At 43.3% G+C, this 20,514-nt stretch overlaps 1 protein-coding gene and 1 long non-coding RNA gene across 3 annotated transcripts; both read right to left on the bottom strand.

The window, feature by feature from the left end:
• Positions 1-1,982: 1,982 nt before the first annotated feature.
• On the bottom strand, positions 1,983-9,369 carry LOC118292061. The gene is made up of 3 exons (XR_004786821.2): positions 9,331-9,369; positions 3,670-3,791; positions 1,983-3,511 (listed from the first exon to the last, which is right to left on the bottom strand). It is a non-coding gene; the product is annotated as an uncharacterized LOC118292061 (long non-coding RNA).
• Positions 9,370-14,205: 4,836 nt separating this feature from the next.
• cibar1 (CBY1 interacting BAR domain containing 1) lies at positions 14,206-20,451 on the bottom strand. 2 transcript variants are annotated; one of them, XM_035620690.2, is made up of 9 exons: positions 20,295-20,451; positions 19,621-19,855; positions 19,461-19,529; positions 18,416-18,517; positions 18,122-18,127; positions 17,272-17,376; positions 16,873-16,986; positions 15,544-15,663; positions 14,206-14,580 (listed from the first exon to the last, which is right to left on the bottom strand). In XM_035620690.2, exons 1-9 carry the CDS (start codon positions 20,321-20,323, stop codon positions 14,455-14,457), a joined length of 906 nt encoding a protein of 301 aa, XP_035476583.1. In that variant the 5' UTR covers positions 20,324-20,451; the 3' UTR covers positions 14,206-14,454. The 2 variants fall into 2 exon arrangements, with proteins under 2 accessions (XP_035476583.1, XP_035476584.1); XM_035620691.2 differs by lacking the exon at positions 18,122-18,127.
• Between the last annotated feature and the right edge of the window lie 63 nt (positions 20,452-20,514).

Genomic DNA, 20,514 nt, shown 5'->3' with positions numbered 1-20,514 from the left:
AACTGAGGTTAAATGTCCCAGGTCTATCATGTGGAAATTGAATAACCTGTGAACTTTTTACATATATATTTCAAAATGGTCTGATATCAGATGCCTGCCCAATTACTTTCTTTTGGCAAAGGGTCTGCCTGATAAGCTATAATTCCTCACTGAACCAGCCATCTCGGTGCTATTTGGGTGATAATTTTACTGATCTTACAAAATGTATGATCATCTGCTGATTTTTTTTTTTGCCTGGTCAGACTTCCTCTTAGGGAAGTTGCTGCAATCGCGGTCGTCAGCTGTTAACTTTGTGACCGCGGTGTTATCATTAATGACGGGAGAGATGGCCAAATGTATCAATAGCTGGAATTGTAGTTTCAATTACATTATTAATGAATACCTGCTGAAAGTCAGGGTAGCCGTGGTAGAAACCGCCAAACCCTGGAGGAAAGACTTCTTGCTCCAGGCAGCACAGGAAGAGAGATATTGTATACTGTATTTGGGATTAATCTGTCCAGATGTACCCCCTGTATCCTGTCCAGCCCAAGCAAATCCTCTCGGAGGGACAGCAGGAAACTTTGTGAATCTGTGTATACGTCTCATTCAGGATATGTGTCTCTTTCTTACTCGCCCCATCTCTCTGGTTATTATCAGCCTTTGCTCTTCTTCGCGCATTTATTCTCTTTCCTCCCGTCTCCCTTTCTTCCTTCAGCTCACTCCGTAAAGGGCATTTGGAAAAAACGTTAAGCTCTGGGGATGTTTACATCATTGAATGATTGATGGGATGTAATGAACCAATCTAACCTTGAGTCGACAGAACGTGTTCCAAGCAGCTATGGATCAAACTCCCTTCAGAGTCAGGGGCCTAGTATACTGTTACATTATTTAGGAGAGAAGCAAGAATGAAGTAATGGATAAACTTAATCAAGATAAAGTACCATGTGTGAAGACATCACCTAAAAAATTTCCAGAAGTCCACAACCTGAATTCTTGAACTAGAGCGGCGGCTTTACTGTAGGTTTGAACAGGGATGATAATCGCAATTATAAATAGAGCCTTGATACCTGCCAGACTTTTTTTTTGCGGTATTTAATAGTGTATTGTCAGGAGTGATAATGAAAGTAGAGGAATATAAAAGAATATGCTCAAGTTCAAACCTCAGTTAAGACGATGAACAATATCATATTGAATTTGTGAAATTGTTTCATATAATTGTTTTTCGTGTGCACTGAAAATAGCATTGATTGACTGGGTATTGTAAATGCAATTAACAATTTGTGCAAGGTGCGACAATCTCTGTCCTCAACTCTCGACAGGAGCGAGGAAAAACCAATATAACCTATGTTTTACTGTATCTAGTCAAGAAAAATAAACTTCACACAGTATTATATAGCAACGCAACATATGTAAAAGAATAATTGCATTAACAACAATAATAATAATAATATTATGAAGTATTCTGAAAAAGTTAAAAAGTTAAACACTCATAACTTTTTTGAATCAAGATCTTTGCATTATTCCCCCGAAAATGGAACTAAAATGGAAAAGTCTGACAGACATCACTTTAAAGAATGAAGGAATCCTCTCTGATGCCAGTGTGGACCCTGTGTCCTGTGGCTCCTGCAGCAGTCACACAGCCGGCGAGCTGAAACGATGTATTGTTTAACGCGGCGTGTCTCTGTATCTCTCCTGTTGTATACAGGACAGCATTCCATGCCTAATATAGACTCAAGTTATCCGAAAAAAATGTTCGCAATGACACATTAATCAAGATAAGATGTGGTGTAATTCAAGAGACGAGCACTTTTAGTTTTAATATTTCTTTCCACAGTCTGTCCATTTATTGTCCAAGAGTCATGGCTAGGACGTGTTTGTGTTTGAGCTGGAGACAGACTAAAAAGAAAAGAAAAAGTCTAATCTCAATGCTTTACGGCAGATGATTTTTTATTGTTGAAAGACGCGTATTCATGGGAATGTGTTCATTTAGCCCTGTGTGTTGTATGCGTAGACTTTTGAGATAGGAGTTTGTTTGAACTATACAAGCCAAAGGAATCATTTTACTTGGCAGCGTATTGAAACCACAGTCAAACTCATTTTCTTTACAGTCAGATATGAAATATAATTCTTAGCTATTTTGATGTTGGGAAGTAAATGTCATTCACTTTGAAGTCACCATCCACACAGTTGCCGTGTGATGGGCTGTGATGATTCAGACATGGCTGTTTTCACAGACACTGCGACATGAATATGAATGAAAGGAAAACAGCCTGTTACAACCTGAAACATGCTTATTAAGGAAGAAAAATTCCCCTCACTCCCCACACAGTGTGTGGTCTGGGGCATTAATCAAAAAGGGAAAAAAATAAGGGACATTTTTACATTTCAAATTTACTGCATTTCAAAAGCCCCTCTGTCTGTGCGATATGCCTCGCTCAGGGCCGGCAGACAAAGGATTACACAGGACGAGATGACTCAAGTGACAAACCGGCTGCTTAGGAATTTGATCAGCTTGGAAACCCACAAGAGAGCATCAGAGCAACGCTACAGCCAATTAGAACGTGACGTTGGGTTGCAGTGCTGCAGCGGGTTACATATGAGACATATTTTGTATCATATGGGGAAAGAGTGACAATGTAGTGTATAACCCTGAGCTCACATAAGCTAAGGAAAAGGGCAAAATGTAAAAAAAAAAATCATAAACATACGTGCACAACACATGCAAACGTAGAAAGCCACGCACCACCTCACTGCAACGGTACGAAACCTGTGATTGAATAAGGATGGGTTCAAGCTGTGGAGTAGGTTTAGTATCTTTTTACACAATACTTTAAATGACTACGTACTGGCCCAAACGAGAAGGAACTCCTTTCTCGAATTACAAATATTACAACCATGTAGACAAATAGACATGACATACACCGGGTTTTGTGTCGTACACAAAGGGGCAGAATAAACAGCAGAGAAAAGTGGTTTGAGCGCCGTTCAAAGCCAGATTTTATTATCATTGCAAAAACCAGCATCGCTCGTCTCTGTCGTTCAGCCATATTTTGTCTCCACGGGACAGTAATTATGGACATGTGACGATTGAGCGAGATGGGTTACCGACAGCATCAGAGTGGGCAGAGGAGTGCCGCCAAACAGATGACCGGCTCATATCCTGATTATGGGAGGGGCAGACATCCGTATGTCACCACATGGGAAAGTGCACAGACCAACCGGCTGACGCACAGTTTGTATGCTCAGGGACTGTAAGCAATCGTGGTGCCAGGCACTGGCTGGTGATTGTGTGGTCAGCAAACACAGGTTTCCCATGAGCGACAGTATGCAACAGTTACAATGGCTCAAGAGGAAAAAATGTCAAGACTCGGCGCGGATCTGAAGTCACCTTGACCTCAACAGGGTTTTCACAACAAGTTAGGTAAATTTCTAAAGGGGATCTGTATTCAGAATCGGGTCGGTGTTCCCCAACACGCCCACACGCCCACACCTCCTCTCATCAGTCTTCTGGTGAAGTCCATCTGTCTGTGGCCTGTCAGTAAATACACAGAGTTACCAGGAAGGCTGAGAGGATATTACCCCTTCATGAGTGCACACACACACACGCACGCACGCACGCACGCACACACACACACACACATATAAACAAATGCTGGCGCATAGTTCACTGTTGACTGTTGACAGGATTACCTTGTTACCAAGCATCTGTTTCATCATCCTTCATATTTGTCTTTTGAAACAGGTGTTCCACTTTCCTGTGAGCTGCGGTTGAGTCAGGGTTTAATGCAGGATGATTTAGTCCTTTCCTGCTTCTGAACAAAACACAAAATAAGACTAGATTGAGGGAGTTTTTTTGTTGTTTTTGTTTTGTTAAACAGTTTATTTTGATCATTTTATTGCATGTCTGTAATAACTATCATTTTTTTACCGGTCAACATCTTCTTTTTTTTAGCACAGTTTCAGTTTTGTCGGATGGCATTTTGCTCAATAGTTTACACTTTCCTTTTCAAATGTGTGAGAAGACGAAAGCTTTAGGCACCTGGCAACCTGTGACTTCCAGAGGTTATAGTTATGCAGGAATGCAAGCAGACATGCAGGCTCTTACAAGAAGAGCTAACACCTATGTGGCAAGGCATTCGTGCAAACCAGATGACCTTTTCAAATATCCCAAAAACCACCAGTAAGCTGTCATTGTAGACTATGATTAAAACGTTATTAAAATGGTTCCGTCCATGATTCATATCCATGCGCCTCAGTGTATTTCATCAAGTGTTTTTGAAAGGCCTGCTGCGACTGTTTGTGACCTTTATCAGTGTGTTGCTCGGCATCAAATGAAACAGAAAATTGTGCAAGACCCACAGATTAAACTCAAATGACCTTGGTGGAAAATAGAAAGAAAAAAAAAACGTGAAAAACCTCCGCAAAATTCAACCCCCCTTTCTTCTTTCTTAGAATGTTGCTATTTGCTTTTGGTAAATGGGCTGTGGTTGCACAACTGAACAGCCACCAGCACATCAAAACTTCACACACACACACACACACACACACACACACACACACTGCATTTATTGCTATTTGGAAAAAAGTAGCCAAGGCAGTTTGGTGCATTCCACGATTGTTTTTTTTCCATTGAACAGACCTTTGAATTAGAAACACCTTGTTTTATTGCAGTGAGCCACCTCACGCAGCCTTTCCCAGGCCTTCGGTGAGCTGTAATACAGATTGAAGAAACCCCGGCCTTCTGACCCCTAAAGCTTGTGAAATTGTGTTATGGCTTCAGACGTGTTATGTATCTTAACTTTGTTTGAATTTACATCACAGCGATCTCCTCTGTTCGATAAGCTGCGTTTAGCTCTTGTTATTTACCCTGAAATAGTAATCTGGTCCACATTGACTCCATTGGAGTCAGAACCAGGGAGCCGATCTTAGCTGCTGCTTCAGGGGCGATACCCCTCCTGATCCACCTTGGATTACTGAACTCGCTTTCACAGTGGCTCTGGGAAAAGTCCTGATTCAAGTCACGAGGCCTACTATGTCTACGACGACTGGAGTCCATTCAATGGCTTTAACTGTGGTTATGACATAAATTTATACATAGAGTTATTGTACCATTTTGTTAGCAGGTTCAAAGAAATTATTTTCCCTGGAAAATCCCCTGCACACAATTCTCAGATAGTATCATGTGCTCAGATAGAGGGCTCACACTTTCACTCGTATCAGATAAGATACTGAATGCATATCTTTAAAAAAAGGAAATCTATGGAATAGTTGTTTATATTTGTGTGTTCTCTGGAGATTACAAACTCACCCTCATATCCACCCCACCACCCTTCATGCACGGTCCTGTCCTTGGCCAGAGTAGGCTGTTTCCCTCCCCAGGGCTCGGCCATATGTGAGTGTTGGCTCAGTCCCTCATGTGAAGGTCAGCCCTGACGGGACATGTGAGGCCCAGATTGTCACCCCTGGGGTTGGGAAGCAGGACTAATTGACTTTAAACCATGCTGCATGACAAACATCGTGACGCAGTGACTGGACTTCTGAGGGACAGAAGACAATTTTTTCATTATGAAATTTCGACATACGCTGACTGGACTTAGGAGGAACAGCTATGATGAAACACTGTGGCTACAAGGAAAAAAAATATATAAGTTCACCAGAAATCCCCATCTATATCAAACCGAAGAAATGGTTTGACATTTTTGGAAACAGGCCTGTCTTACCAAAGACTGAAGACTAACAGCTCGCATTTGGCTGTTAAATACAAGGCTACAGTCAGGACAGAAGCTAGCCTGGCTCTGTCCAAAAGCAAACTAAATTTGCCTATCGTTGCCAAAGGTCAACGTACAGTACAGTGTTTGTCCGTATCGTACACCTGGAGCAAAGTGCAAATGTATTTTTCAGACCAATGCGGTTGTCATATTCCTGTCCCAGCACCCACATTTTACACCTACATTATGTGATTCCATGTTGGTCTTAAAATTGGCGCAGTAACCTGGTCTGAAGCTGGTGGCGCAGAGTTAATTTGAGGGCACATTATTAAGATACCGTACATGCTGCATGCGCGAGGAGTGCGTTTCCTTACCCAACACGCCTTTACAGTAGCGGCCCACCAAGGTGCGAGCACATCTGACTTTTACAGGGAAGGGGAGACATGGCACTCTGATTTACTGTGTTATTGCAAGTTTCTTGCACTCGCACCATTCACTTCAAAACGGAGAACCGTTAGGTTTTATTTGTATAATCCATAGAAGAAGATTTTACGAGGGATTAAGCGCCAGACTATTAGCTTGACCGAGCCAAGCGGGCGGTTTCCCACCTGCTTCAGGTGTTTATGCCTAGCCCAGCTAATCGGCTGCGGCCTGCAGGTCCATGTTTAGCATGCAAATGTTAGTCGGCTTGGTTCTATGCACACGAAGAACGTTTGTTTGAAAATACATAGGTCAATGATTAAAACAATCCAAAACTTTCTTCATAAAGCATTTCATAGAATTTGCTACAAATATGATGCTTGATTTGGCCTCACACACACGCGGAAGCACACACACACACACACGCACACACACACACACACACACACACACACTCTGCAGTTGACAAAACACACACACTTCCTGTGCTCCTTTCATTCCTGTTAGGCCAAGTGAGGACAAATCATTGTGGGGAGGCGACAGCATAAATGGTGGTTAGCGTGGTGTTTGATCAGACGTTCAGGGTTACCCGCTGATGGAGACGAGCCAGGGGGAAGCGTTGTGCAATCACAGCGCTCGGTTAATTACAATAGATCAAACACGAGCACCATGGCAACCCTGCCACATTTTCCAAAACAAAAGGCCTGCGAGGCAGTGAGCGTGCACTGTGGCTGTGACATGGCGTTGCGCCTGGCTGACACCGGGACGGTTCGCAGTGGCCCGGTGTTTATTTCCAGGGGATGGGTGCAGGGCGTTCGCATATACTATCATTGCTAGGGCAGACCATGCTATATATTCCATTAATGAAACATGTCATAATTAACAAAAACCAGACCACATGGAACTGAAAGGCTTAAAGTATAATATACAGTAACCCCCCCCCCCCCCGCCCGCCCGCCCTTTTTTGCCACATTAGCAACGTAGCTCGACAGATATGTTGGACTGTTGCTACACCACTTAAACTAAAGACTGAAATATCTCAATAACTATTGCATAGATTTTTTTTTCATGAATCATACGATTTTAGTGGTTTCCTCTAGTGCAACCATTAGGTTGACATTGTTTTTAAGTGAAATATCATTGTCAACAATTGTCAGATGGATAATATCTCCCAATCTACAATCCAATGGAATTGGATGGTGAATTCCAAAAGACTTTGCCGAACTTCGGACCTGTCCACCAGTGGCAACAATTTGTGCTTTTTATTTAGAAAAATGTCTCGACAACTTTTGAAAGGATTTTCATGATGTTTGATGCAGATATTCATGTTCTGATGAGATGATTCATAAATGCTTGTGACCCTTCAACTAAATCATCTACAGTTCAAAACTTGACCATACACATATAAGAATTGACACTCTGTAGCCTGCATTGTGTTTTGGGCTTATTATAAAATATCAGCATGCTGACATGCTAAATTAAAAAGGAAGCCACGATAAACAAATACCAATGTGGTTTTTCTCGAGCAAATTTTGTATTGAAATCTCCCAATCATTTTTTATGTATTTTATAGTTGTACTCTTGAGTGTTATGTCCACACTCCCAATTGTTTGGGTTGGCTACGCAACGGCAGGCGCACTTGCATCCCAAGAAGTTTCAAAACACTCATGAAGTTATTCATGTTAAACCTCTTCTTCTCTCTCTGAACAGTAGAGAACTCATTTGCGTGTTCTCAGAGAGAGTCGTGACAGGGGCCCACATGCTGTCCGTCTCTCAGCTAGCAGACGGCATCGGCAACAGGCCACCGGCGATGGGGGTCCGTGTGCTTCAGACACCAGATCTGTTCTAGTAAACTCACTCAAAGTTGGCTCTCCCTACCAGAACACGAGCCAATCTCGAGAGCAAATGTTAAGTGCAAATAAAACTCGGAGATTCAGGCCCTCATAACTCAGTCTCGCTCTCCTTGCATCGCTTTCTCTCTCTCTCTCTCTCTCTCTCTCTCTCTCTCTCTCTCTTTCTGACCCTGCTGCGCCCTTGTTTATTTATTCCGTCTTCTCATTCTGTTTTCTCAGACCCTTTCCCCCCCACCTCCCCATTTCTCCTGCCTTTACTTGCTCTCGTCCCAAATTAGTGTCAAATTCCCCAGAGTGCCTGTTATGTTTGGTTTCTAAATGCTGTTCCTACGCAATTACAAGTGTCCCATTCCTATGCCTGCAATCGGTTCTCATTCATGTGTAAGAGGGCAGCTCTCGGACAGTAAAGAAGCGCCATCTGTGTGTGTGTGTGTGTGTGTGTGTGTGTGTGTGTGTGGTTGCGTGTTTGTATGTGAAGGCAGGTCAGTCATGAGAGCCGAGGGCCTGCATTCCTCTGTGCAGTACTAAATCCTCATGGGATAGACCTCATTAGTGGACTAGCTGTTCCCAGGCTGTCTCTTAGCCACTGCCACAATGTGTGTGTGTGTGTGTGTGTGTGTTGCTGAAAGGATTTTGTGTCCATGTCCTCTTATGGCTGTTTGTCTGTGTGTGTCTCCTCTGTTTGTCATTTTTTATGATGCTCCTATTATATGCTTTGTTTGTGTATAGCTTAAAAAAAAAAAGACAGGTTCCACTGCTGTAGCGGTCTTCTTGCCTGTGTTTTGACATGTTGTGTGTGTGTGTGTGTGTGTGTGTGTGTGGGGGGGGGGGGGGGGGGGGGGGGGGGGGGGGGGGGGGGAAGTGAAGTCTACAAGAGGATGAGATGTACTCAAGAAAATCGCTTTTCTGATGGACTCTTCTCAACCTTAGAGAAACACACACACACACACACACACACACACACACACACACACACACACACACACTCTCTCTCTCTCTCTCTCTCTCTTCCCCATGCTGTCATGTACCAAAGTGTCCCTGAGAGACACTTAACACATCACTCAGTGACTCTGTGTTCCAGACATAGCTTTGACCCCCCGCCGTTGACCCGAGCTGGGCCTGACAGCCTCTCATGTCACATTCTGTCTTTGGTTTCACTTTATTTTTCAGCTGGAAGAGAGCGACACTGGGGGGGGGGGGGTAGGCCATTCAGGGGAAACGCAGTTCACATTTTTCAAAAAAAGGGAAGGAGAATGCTGTCTTTGTTGTGCAAGAGCAGATGATAGACACCCCCCCCCCCCCCCCCCCACTCCTCATGACCCGCAGTGCACATTTAGCCACTTCGCACTTTCTTGTGAAATATAACTCACCTGAGACGTGAAGTCTGTCGCTGTCTCTGCCTTCTGTTTGGAGAGAAAAAAGAAAGCATCACTTATACTGTAATATGTGTCATGAGGGCCAAAGCTTCATCGATATGCTTTAGGTTTGAATAATAGATCAGCCACTTATTTGCCTATTTATTTTTTGTTGCCCCGGTCTTGGCTCGGAATATGAATGTAAAATGGACATTAAAACAGAAGTGCTCCCATGTGCGTTTGTCATTCTGTTTGACATCTTCTGCTCCTAAGGATCTGTTACTGAGCGGGAAACAAGCACCAGGTGGCTGCAGACCAATCTGCTGTAAATAAATTCACATTTTATCAGTGAAGGACAGAGAGGTGGCAGAGCAGAGTTTAGTTTAAGCAGTGACGCTGAATACCAGTTGTGTTGAGGTTGAGCTTTCCTTACACATGGTCCGAATGTTATTCCTCATCTTTTGTTTTTTCTTTATCAGCAGCAATTTCGTAATCTGTGGCCAAGGTTCAGGATTTGTTTTATTTGGAGTTTAAGTTCATAGAAAATAGTTTGAAATTGAAGTGGACTGCGGCAGCGATAAGGCTGATGGCTTGCAGGTTACGGCTGATAGCAGTGCAGTGTTATACTAGGAAGTGATTGGTCAACTGTAAACACTCTGTGCTCACCTGGCGGAGGACAGAAGTTGGCCAATGCACAAACAGGCTAATAAGGACCCAATGATACCAGGCCGTTGGCTGACGAGAGGCACGGGACAGAAAGGGAGGACAGACACAGATGTCAGTGAGCTGACCCAGACACACGAACATACTCGAGCTACACACCGAGGCCGTGAGCTCCCGTTCAGGCCCAAGCCACGGCCTCCCTCGCTGATCACAGCCCAGCTCACACACACACACACACACACACACACACACACACACACACACACACACACACACACACACACACACACACACACACACACACACACACACACACACACACACACACACACACACACACACACATAGGGCGCACACTCTTTGTCTCACTCCTTCCCATTCCTTTGAGAGCAGATGATGTCGAAATCATTAATAACAGCCATGGGGCGGGATAGGCTGGCAGGCAGAGTATGAGGACAAACCTGGATATCAGGTCCAGCATATGACACACACAAATACAGTAACATGTGTAATGCACTTACAACTGGATAATTAACTTGTTTTGCATGCGCAGTTGGCCTTTTGCAGGTACTTTATCTTTGTGAGGGTACATAACCATACATCGAAATCAAGCTGTGGGACACACACACACACACACACACACACACACACACAAAACACACACCAGGTTTCTCACTTCCCTCCTGTTCTTTGCAACGTGTGATTTATGCTTATCCAAGTGACACCACCATCAGGCAATGGAAAGTAAATAAGAAGTTTCTGTTTTATCGCCATCCGATGATATACTGTAGCAGAGCACAGCTGCACAGCGTCGGCACACATGCTGTAGACATGTTTAAAATTCTGTATGTTTGGACCTATGATCCTGGACAGATCGCGCACATCGCCTGTTACCACCCTCGACAGCGAGTACGCTGCCTTTCATGTTGGTGCATAAATCAGAAGAAATGGGAGCACGAGTCGTTACTGTACACACGTTGGCAAGACATTCAACAGCAGCTCGAGGTCTCCTCTCTTGGTAATAGCAAACACGTGATTGGAAGAACACTGTGTTTCTGCAGTTACACAAAAACATGCAATCTTGCTTAAACACACTGCATTGCACACCTAAACCCTCCAAATAGGGAGGGGCAGGAATGTAATATCTTTACCTTATTACCCTCAAGGTTTAAACTTAAACTTTGTACCTTGTACAGATTAAAATATGAGAATACTTTGATTGTCTCTCTGAGGTTATGTATCCCTCCTTTGTACTCTCTTTTTGTTTGTGTTCTTCCCCCCGATATATTAATAAGAAATTTGGAACATTCCAAATTTCTTCTCGCTTTTCTCCCCCCCCCCCCTATTTATCTACACACTATTCCTCTACGGAGAAGTTTCTGTGATCATTCTTTCCTTTTCTGGGATACATCATGTGAAGATCGAGACATTGTTCTGTTAAGATTTACATTTTCCGGGAGCTCTCAGTACAGTGTGGGGATCTTTTGCAACGCACATGGGGTTATAGGAAAGAAGAGACGCACACTGCACATTCACACACACATATGTAACCTTGTTTGCTGGTGTGAAATCCAGGGAATGTGGCAGGGTTCAGAGTTCTAAGAACACCAGAAACACAGCGGGTCCACCAGAGGAATCACAGAGTGTGAGATTCACACACACGCACACGCACACGCACACAAAGAGAAACATACACATGCAATGGCAACGCTGTCAGTGAGTCAGTGCGTGAGTCACACTCCGGCTATGCTGCTCTCGATTTTATAACAGCCGCCAGCGCCGCACTGTATTTAATATTCCAAACAATTGTACTGTAGCAGTCTGCACATAATGTATGTCCACATATGTATATTCTGTGCGTCCACTGACATTAGAAAAATGCAATATTTCCCCTGGCCAAATAGGCCTGCACGGATAGGAGTTACACTGACACGCATACAAATAACACACTGGCTTTCATGCCTCTTCTCCTCCGTTCAGACACTCAAGAGGCACACTCGTCACTGGGAAGGACTGCGGCTGAGTCACAAGGCGAGAGGAGGGAATCCTTACCTCTGTGTGCCCGATCAATAGGCGAGCCAATCATAAGGTCCGGCACCATAGATACTGACTCCATTAGATTTGACCTATGAATCACTCCCTCTGTATATTCTCACGAGAGAATGTTTTTGGAAGCTTTAGGGGGAAGAAAATATAGACAGGTATGTACATAAATGATCAAGTCAAGACATGAATCAAAGACCTGGATCTGTGTCAGCCTCCGAGGTGGGATATCAAATCCCCACCTGTTTCACAGTGCTGAACTGGCAAAGCACACGGAACGCCGGCTCTTCCAGACACTGATATGGTGAATGCCAAGTATTGATCAAAAGGACTGGACCACTTTCCAGACCCTGCATGGCTCAGGCAGTTCTTTATTTGGTATTGTTTCCAAAAAAAACCTTCAAACTGTAATGGAGAGACCAAAATGCTTCAGTCATAAAGCCAGGTTTTAAATGCTAAAAAGGCACGACATATTCACGGTTCAAAGCTCAATTTTGGGCCTTTCAAAATGCAATCAGCCTCCTTCTTTAAGGAGGCGAACGATAAAATGCAATGCACAGAAACGCACTGCAACTACCCACAGGTTGAAAAAGAACACAATGTCTTCATGTTCCCAAAATTATGCAGTGCAGGTAAGAAAACTTTTAAACATCACCCTCTGGTGGGGGCTCGGAAGAAGTGAACAACCCTGGGAACAGAGGTACTGTACATCAATTCAACCTTGGAAAACACATTATTTATTTAAAAATAGAAGTATAGTGTAGGGACTGTAAGTTTCCATTAAATGGTGAATGTGGAAGACATTCAGTTTGATGTCCGAAGAATAAAAACCTGTGGCACACAGCTTTTTAATCTTGCTTCTGGCAAAGATCAGTGGCACAGTGCTCCAGGGAAAGGTGCTGCATATTGAGGCAGCTGCATGAGGCCGACATGTGCTGCAGGAGCTGGATTTGATTTGAGCGATGTGACGCCGAGGGCCAACCAGCCAGACTTAATGATAAGGACCAGGGGATAAGACTGACCTCTCTCAACTGTCCCCCCCCCCCCCCCCCCCCCCCCCCCCCCCCCCCCCCCCCCCCCCCCCCCCCCCCCCCCCCCCCCCCCCCCCCCCCCCCCCCCCCCCCCATACTCCGCCCCCTCGTTTCTCCTCACATCTGGTGCCTGACATGTGCATCCCTCCTTGTTTTTGACAGTCAATGAGTCATAGGCACTTCTCGTCTCCCTCCATACCTTCGACTCTCGACTAACATGATGGTTGGCCTTTAATTTTACCTCTTGACTTTTATGCTCATTTCTTTTTGATTCTTTTACGACTCTTTCCTCTAACCATTCCCCGTCCATTCTTGTGCTCCACGACCAGGGAGTGGAGGATTTAGGTTTTATCTGCAACTGGAAAAGCTCTCTGACTCACACAAACACACTTTATAGGTGATGACTCATCGCAGCACAGGCCATTCAGAGCTACAGTGCACCACAGTCAAACTGGTACGCGAGTGTGTGTTAGCTTGCATACACATATACACATTTATATGCATTAACGTGCCACTGCGCGGAGGGATGATGACACACCACCTACGCAGCCTTTATCTTAGAGTCACTGAGATAGTCAGTGTTGCTGTAAGGGAGGTAGTCGGCAAACAACAGCAAAAAATAACATGTTGGTGACACGATGGCTCTGTAATTTACACAAGTGTTAAAGTACAAATATTGTTTGTTTGTCAATAGTTGTATGAGCCTGTACTGTGTGCAGTATGTGTGTGTGTGTGTGTGTGTGTGTCCAGGGGCAGATAAGTATTCATCATGACACGGAAACCTAAGGAATGATAAATGTGCCGAGTGACTCATGCAAGACGGACACAGGAGCTGTCAGCTGACGGTGCCAGCAGCCTCCACTGTGACAGACAACACATTCTGTAACACACATACACACAAGTGGTTTTATACAGTGCCATATATATATATATATATATATATATATAAAGCAAAATGTCCCAGACTTTTGCGTGTCTGTGGAGATGAGTCACTTTCATCTGCAGTCGTCATGTAAGTATCATCACTTGCACTGATTCACACTCTTATTCTAAAATGACAATCACCCGCTCTGCTGGCTTTTTTTTTTTTATGCAAAGGGACTGAGGGTACACCATGTACATATTAGAACAGCAAATCATTGGAACAAAGAGGTACATAGCAAATTGATTTTCTTTTATTTATAAAGACTTGTGAACATACAGTGCACTGTTTGGTAACGTGTGCGATATAAAAATATTGCAAAGACGGACAGCTACAACACTACAATACTGCACAGACCACCTGTGTCTGAGGTGATTTTGGCAATGACATCCCTTTTCTTTTAGAACAGAATCAAACAGTTAATACATGTTTTGATATCACCTTTTTCTCCCCACAGGACAACGCAAAGGGGAAGAGAATTCAATTTTCATCGTCTGTGTCTTCTTCATCCTCGTCATCCTCCTCCTCATCAGATTCCTCTTCATCCTCTTCGTTGTCCTCTTCCTCCTGCTCACCTCTCGTCTGCTGACTGCTAGGTCTTTGTTGCTGTGACAACAAAAAAAACCCCATCACTGTGCAACTAAAACACGCAGCGGGTAGTCAGTGATCACAACGGGTGATTCTGTGGAATCCGTTTTCATCTGAATATTTATCTTGAGGGTTGTGGTTAAGAGCAGAGACAATACGGGTTACAGGTGTGAACACACTGCAACATGCACTGACACCATATTTCTTTCGCTTACATTCGCTGTCACTTGTGGTGTTGTATTATATGACCATAAATATGTCTAATGTTGACGGACTGTTCCTTCATAGAAAAGCAAACAGGGTCTGGAATCCAATTCTCAAGCTGCTTACCAGACTGCAAGTGTGTTTTTGTTTAGCAGTTTTAACGAGATTAAAATCAAAAACTTAATCAAGGAAACAAGGTATGATCTCAAAATGTGACACAGGATGTTTTTGAGGCACATTCTGATGACAGCTGTAAACTGCAATCTGCCTCTGTGAGCTAGAATCTCTAGATAGAAGATACCTAGAGACGGCATGTTCTTCAAAAAACATCTCAAATGAAACTCCCCATTCAGTGAGAATGTGAAGACTAGCTGTCCAGACGCTCTACAAGGGAATCCTATAAATGCATAAGTTAGTGCAGTAACACTGTTAAAATGTTGTGGTTTCACTGTGAATGTATGAGGAAATGCATGACGCGTCTGGCATGCCATGACATGGGGAAATTCAAAGTGAAAGATGGCTGGGGTGATGCCACACACAAACCCTGGCAGAACTGATAAGACTTGCTGTTATCGAGCACCAGTCTCTCCTGGTGTGAGGAAAACTACTGGGTTCAATAAAGGACATGGGGATTCTTCATAATTAAACTTGGACTGTCAAAGGCAAGAGAGAAAAATCAGTGTCATAACGAGAGATGTAGTTAAAGGGGGAACTTGCGGGGGGAAATTCTCGTATTTGTTTCAAAAGTTAAGCGTCTAAGCGTTGTCTGCTTCTTACCTGTAGGGTTCCTGACGTACTCAGGAAGGACCCGGTCCGATCGAGGGAGGTTTTGGAATTAGCTCGCACTATGTCTAAGCGTGACTGGTAGTCAGGGGGGTGCAGTGAACTCCTGAACACCTGCCAAAAGACATTGGGAGGCACTAGACTTTTTCCAGAGACACAGAGGAAAGGAAGTAATGCCTACACACACACACACACCTATGGGTAATCGTATTGTAGTGTACACAGAAAGAGCGCAGAATTTGGATTGGAATATTACTGAAATTGCAAGAGTGAAACATCCAAATCACAGGAGCTGTGATGTTTTGATGAAGGTCAGATGTGTCACAACATACAGATATCAACCAGGCTTCATCCCACAGACTGTAAGGTTGATGAACACCTGAACTCCTTCTGGTTTTTTATTGAATGTTTTTTTTCTTTACACATTTTGCACATGATTTATAATATTTTAATTCAGCTATTAAAATGCACTTCTAAGCATACTACGCGTCTTTTAGGATGATAGTATGTTCATTTGTGTGACGCATACCACAATCACAATATCTTTGCATATCATTCAGCCCTCAAACAAAGCTTAGGAATATTAGGCAACATTTTGAATATTTTATACTACACAACGTAGAGTTTCAGGAAGAATATATATATATATATATATATATATATATATATATATATATATCCACACAGGCTCTTGATCAGGATTATCTTCATGCCTGTCATTGTCCCTTTGAGATGATTCAATCTGCCATGCTTTGTGCTATGAGTCACTGAAAAACAGCCTTGGCTGGGTGAGGAGTTTCGCTTCGATATGAATGGAAGGTAGATGATTCAGTGCGAAAACACACAGATGAGATGGCGAGGGGTGGAGGAAAATAGCACAAGGGACATCTGCAGGAGGAAACTCGCTCGCTGAATATCATTGATCCTTTTGTCTTGTCTCTACTGGCTTAGCTCTTTAAATAGTTCAGCAAACCTCTCAAACCAAGCTGTAAACAGATGAACATATGTAGAATGACTCTGGATTGTGCGTCTGTCGCACGGGTTACCTGAAAGTTACCACATCAGTAAAAGGGTGTGGACTGCGGAGTACATATGAGCAACAATTTGATGAGTAATAGCCATGTAAGACCGTGAAGGCTTAATTTGTTAAATATAACCGTGAGGTCAATCGAGTACAAAGCATAGGGTGTATATAAAAACTCATAAGCTTTTGTCCTCAAGTACTGTGACACACTTAAATACACAGTATGTTTCTCAATAATTACACATCAGATTTTCCTATACACAGACATCGTCACGCTGGAAAATGACTGGGTGACCTACCTCCAGGTCCTCCTCCTCATCCACGCTATGAATGCTCTGATAGGCAAAGGTGTACATCTCCAAGGCCTTGGCGTGGAATGACATCTCCACTGTCACAAAGTCCCCAAATATCTTCTACAAGGGGAAAGAAATGTATAATCTTTCACCAACGAAAAGATTATTGTTATTAATCACAACTTCCTGGTGGCTATGGGACATGAGAATGAGTTCTAAAATGACATGGTAAGAATAGTTTCAAACAACTGAATTATGATTAAAAGGTGTGTGGGCAGATGACAGAAAATAAGTTTCAAATCATCCCTGACTGGTTTTACTTCACTGTCACCCACTGCTTCAACAGACCACAACAGATATCGTTATTCTCAGTTTGAGGTTGACAGAAAGCTCAGCGTGGTGGACCTTGATGTCCCGTATCTTCTGCTTCTCAAAGTCATCTATGGTCTCCTCCAGCTGCTTGGTTGTCCGCGTGGCATCCATGGTGGCTCGCTGGAGCTCACTTTCAGCCTGGTGGCAAATCAAAAGGAAAATACAGCAACACTTGGAAAACATATCGAATGAACACAACACGTTATGGTTAAGAAGCATTAGCCATCAAAAGCAGACAGCATCAGTGTATCACAGTTGATGTATTAACTTTAAAATCCAACCTTTTGTACTAATTGATTTGACTACTGAGGGAATTAGTGCCAATTTGTATTTGGCAGTGTCATTAATGTGAAGGACCTGAAACCGGGCCAGTATCACCCAGTAGTAAAACTGCAGTGGCATCAGTTTAAGACCTGCATTTACAGTCCAACCAGAGGCATTTACTGGCCAAAGCCCTTCAGATATTTACATGATAATACGCTCCATCTACGGGAAGGGAAATTTATAGTTTCTGCAATTTTTTGTCTTCTGCAAACATGCAATTTTAAAACAAATTGCTACACACATGGGAGAGCACGTGATGAGCTGCTTTTTCAGTTCCTACAGGTGCTGTAGGTGTAGAACTGGTCAGACGATGACTAAACACCTTCTTGTAAAGAAACTGCAGGGAGTTTGTGAGTCAGTTACAAGTCAACTCCCATGATGCACTTCACCAATAAAGAGTGATGTGAAAAGCTGCAGCTGTCACTGCATTTGAAAACCAAACATTCACCACTGGTTAATGTTGGAGTTGTTGTTTTTTCCATTTCAACGCAACTCTGAAATGTGTGGTGTCTCATGAGGTCATTCATCACCAGTGATACGCAGGTTAAATGGAACACACCTGAGACTGAAGGCTTGGTCAAGGAAAGATGAAAATATGTCCCTGTCGTTTGTGTTAATATATTTCTGCAAGTGGATCGTGAACTACACAATCAATGTTATTGCACCGAGTACAAACTTTTCAATCTTGACAAGATCAACAGTCTACATTTTATTTTCCTGTTGAACTAACTAAAGAGTTCAGCTGTACCCAAGGCGCCACCTGGAATCAAATATACAGTATAAAAGCAGATTTGGTAACATTGTCTTCTTTTTGTATTTTCACTATCAGAGAAAAGAAACATGGGAAGGATACAATGATCTGCCTGTCGGAAGGGTTTCTCTGTCTGGTCTTCTCAAGCTGAGCCATCTGTTTGGCTTCTCTGTCTCTGGCACTTTGAGTCGTCTTCAGATCCTCCTGCATGGATGCACAAGCACACAAGGACACAGTAGTCATTACGTAAAGTCACAGCGATACTGATTTAAATACAGAGGACTTGGACTTGAAGTATTTGGTTAACCTCTGTGTTTCCCAATCACGCCCTCAAGTTCACCCTGTCGTGCTAGTTTCTCGGTTATCTCTGATGTCGTTGGTAATGTTAAACAAATGGGTTGAGTGGTACAAGCATATTGTTTCAGCTTTAATGGAAAATTTATTTCGTACATCATGAAATCAAGTGTAGAATAGGCATAAATCTATTTTAAATACTTTGCTTAGTGCTGCACTGCATTGTGTGACAAAGAGTCCAAATGTCTCAAAGAAACTTGATACTCCTCATACCAGCAAGATATTTTTGATCCTGATCAAAACTGGACACTGACTAGGGTAGATAAGATAAGAGTATCCTTTATTCGTCCCACAACGGGGACCATTGGGCTGGCTGACAAAGAATGGCTTGTGAGACATTTGGATTTTATCATTAAGTCAATAGTGCACTCATGTGGCCATGCAGTGGTACTGATCAAGACAGTAACTCCATCTGTGATCCAAACTACATTATGTCCTCATATGTGACAGGATCACGGAATTCTTGTAGGCCAGAGAACATTTAACGTTGAATAGAAGCTGCTGTAGTTTAGATGCAACTGAAGCACAAATTAGGGAAGATGTACAGGCAAGTAAATCATTTCGACTTCTTTGGGGGATTTTCAAATGTGATAAAACAAAAAGTAATGTGAAAGCTGTGAAAAGTGATACATACGTTTATATATGTAAACATTTTTGCAGTAAAAAAAATCTCTAACAAGTTTCTCATTGGAATAATTGTCCTAATTTTACAACAATTGCAACTGAATCATGGTCTTTGTCATTTGGAATAAGTCCGGATGTCAACATGGCTGTGGATCGCATTAATATTTACCCTTTTACGTTTCACTACAGCTCCATAGCTTTTTAACGGCTCCAGGATTTTGGCCTCAAGTCTCTCCACCTGCAAGGTAGATGAGTTTATGTTAGGTTTCAACTTTGGCTGTGAACACAAAGTCACCAAAGCAGCAGGACGTAAGCCTCTGCAGACTTACCTCAGCCTGGCGGTAGTCCTGAATCTTAGCCAGGTGGTCGGCATACTGCTTCATGCCCCTCTTCAGGCTCGGTGTCTCCGTGTCTGCGTACAGCCCGATTTCTCGTACCAGGAGGTCGGCCTTGTCTCGTAGCCTGGCCGTCTTGCGGACATAGGCGGCAAACAGCTGGCACATGTCCCCAAAATGTTTCTCCACATTGGTGATGTTCTCCTGGATCCTCCTCGTCTGGTTGTCCCTGGAGAGGGTGAAGGGCAGCAGTGTGGGGATGAAAATTAAAGAAGAAGGAAAAAATGTACAATAATAATAATTATATATATAATAATAATAACAATTTTCTGCTTTAATCTTTGTCTTAACCAACACATCTTGTTACTATTTCATCATTGTGGATGACTCAGACACTTGGCCAGCTAAGTGCAACAATGTATTCATCTATTTATAGACTCAGATAGCTTAACAGCTATTTGAGAATGAGACACTTGACTTGACTGAACAATAACTCCTAGACAGTTATATCGCCATGTTTTTGTAAACGGATAATGTAGCCAACTCCGGCAGCTAGCTAACACGTTGCGGTTTCTCGTTAACGCTAACGTTAGCGTACAGAGCACTCGTTCCGCTGCAGCTAACGTTAGCGGACGTGTTGGTGTTGACGTGTGTTGAGTGGCTCTTACCTCGCTCTGGCATCGGGCATCCGACTCATCTTCGCAGGAGAGCAGTGAACTAGTCAGCGTACGTGAAAGCCTCCTTCACAGATTCACGCCAGCAGCTAACCGTGCTCGGATCCAGGGACACGCCAGCCCGTCGTTTCCATGGAGCCGTTTCCGCTTGAGGCGTTTCCGCTTGAGGCAGCGTGCATTCTGGGAAATTGAGTCTAATCGTTGATTGATACCT

Source organism: Scophthalmus maximus, chromosome 22 (genome assembly GCF_022379125.1).
Source record: "Scophthalmus maximus strain ysfricsl-2021 chromosome 22, ASM2237912v1, whole genome shotgun sequence".
In the NCBI taxonomy this organism is placed as follows: Eukaryota; Metazoa; Chordata; class Actinopteri; order Pleuronectiformes; family Scophthalmidae; genus Scophthalmus; species Scophthalmus maximus.
Note: the sequence above shows the minus strand (reverse complement) of the source record. Positions and strands in the feature narration are given on the sequence as shown.

Bases quoted from the DNA above. Each gene is read 5' to 3' on its own strand.
- cibar1 (XM_035620690.2), bottom strand. From the start codon at position 20,323: ATGAGTCGGATGCCCGATGCCAGAGCGAG. The intron at 19,530-19,620 runs GTAAGTCTGCAG...TCTACCTTGCAG, and splicing joins AGGACTACCGCCAGGCTGAG to GTGGAGAGACTTGAGGCCAA. The intron at 14,581-15,543 runs GTAAGAAGCAGA...TTGTTGTCACAG, and splicing joins GTACGTCAGGAACCCTACAG to CAACAAAGACCTAGCAGTCA.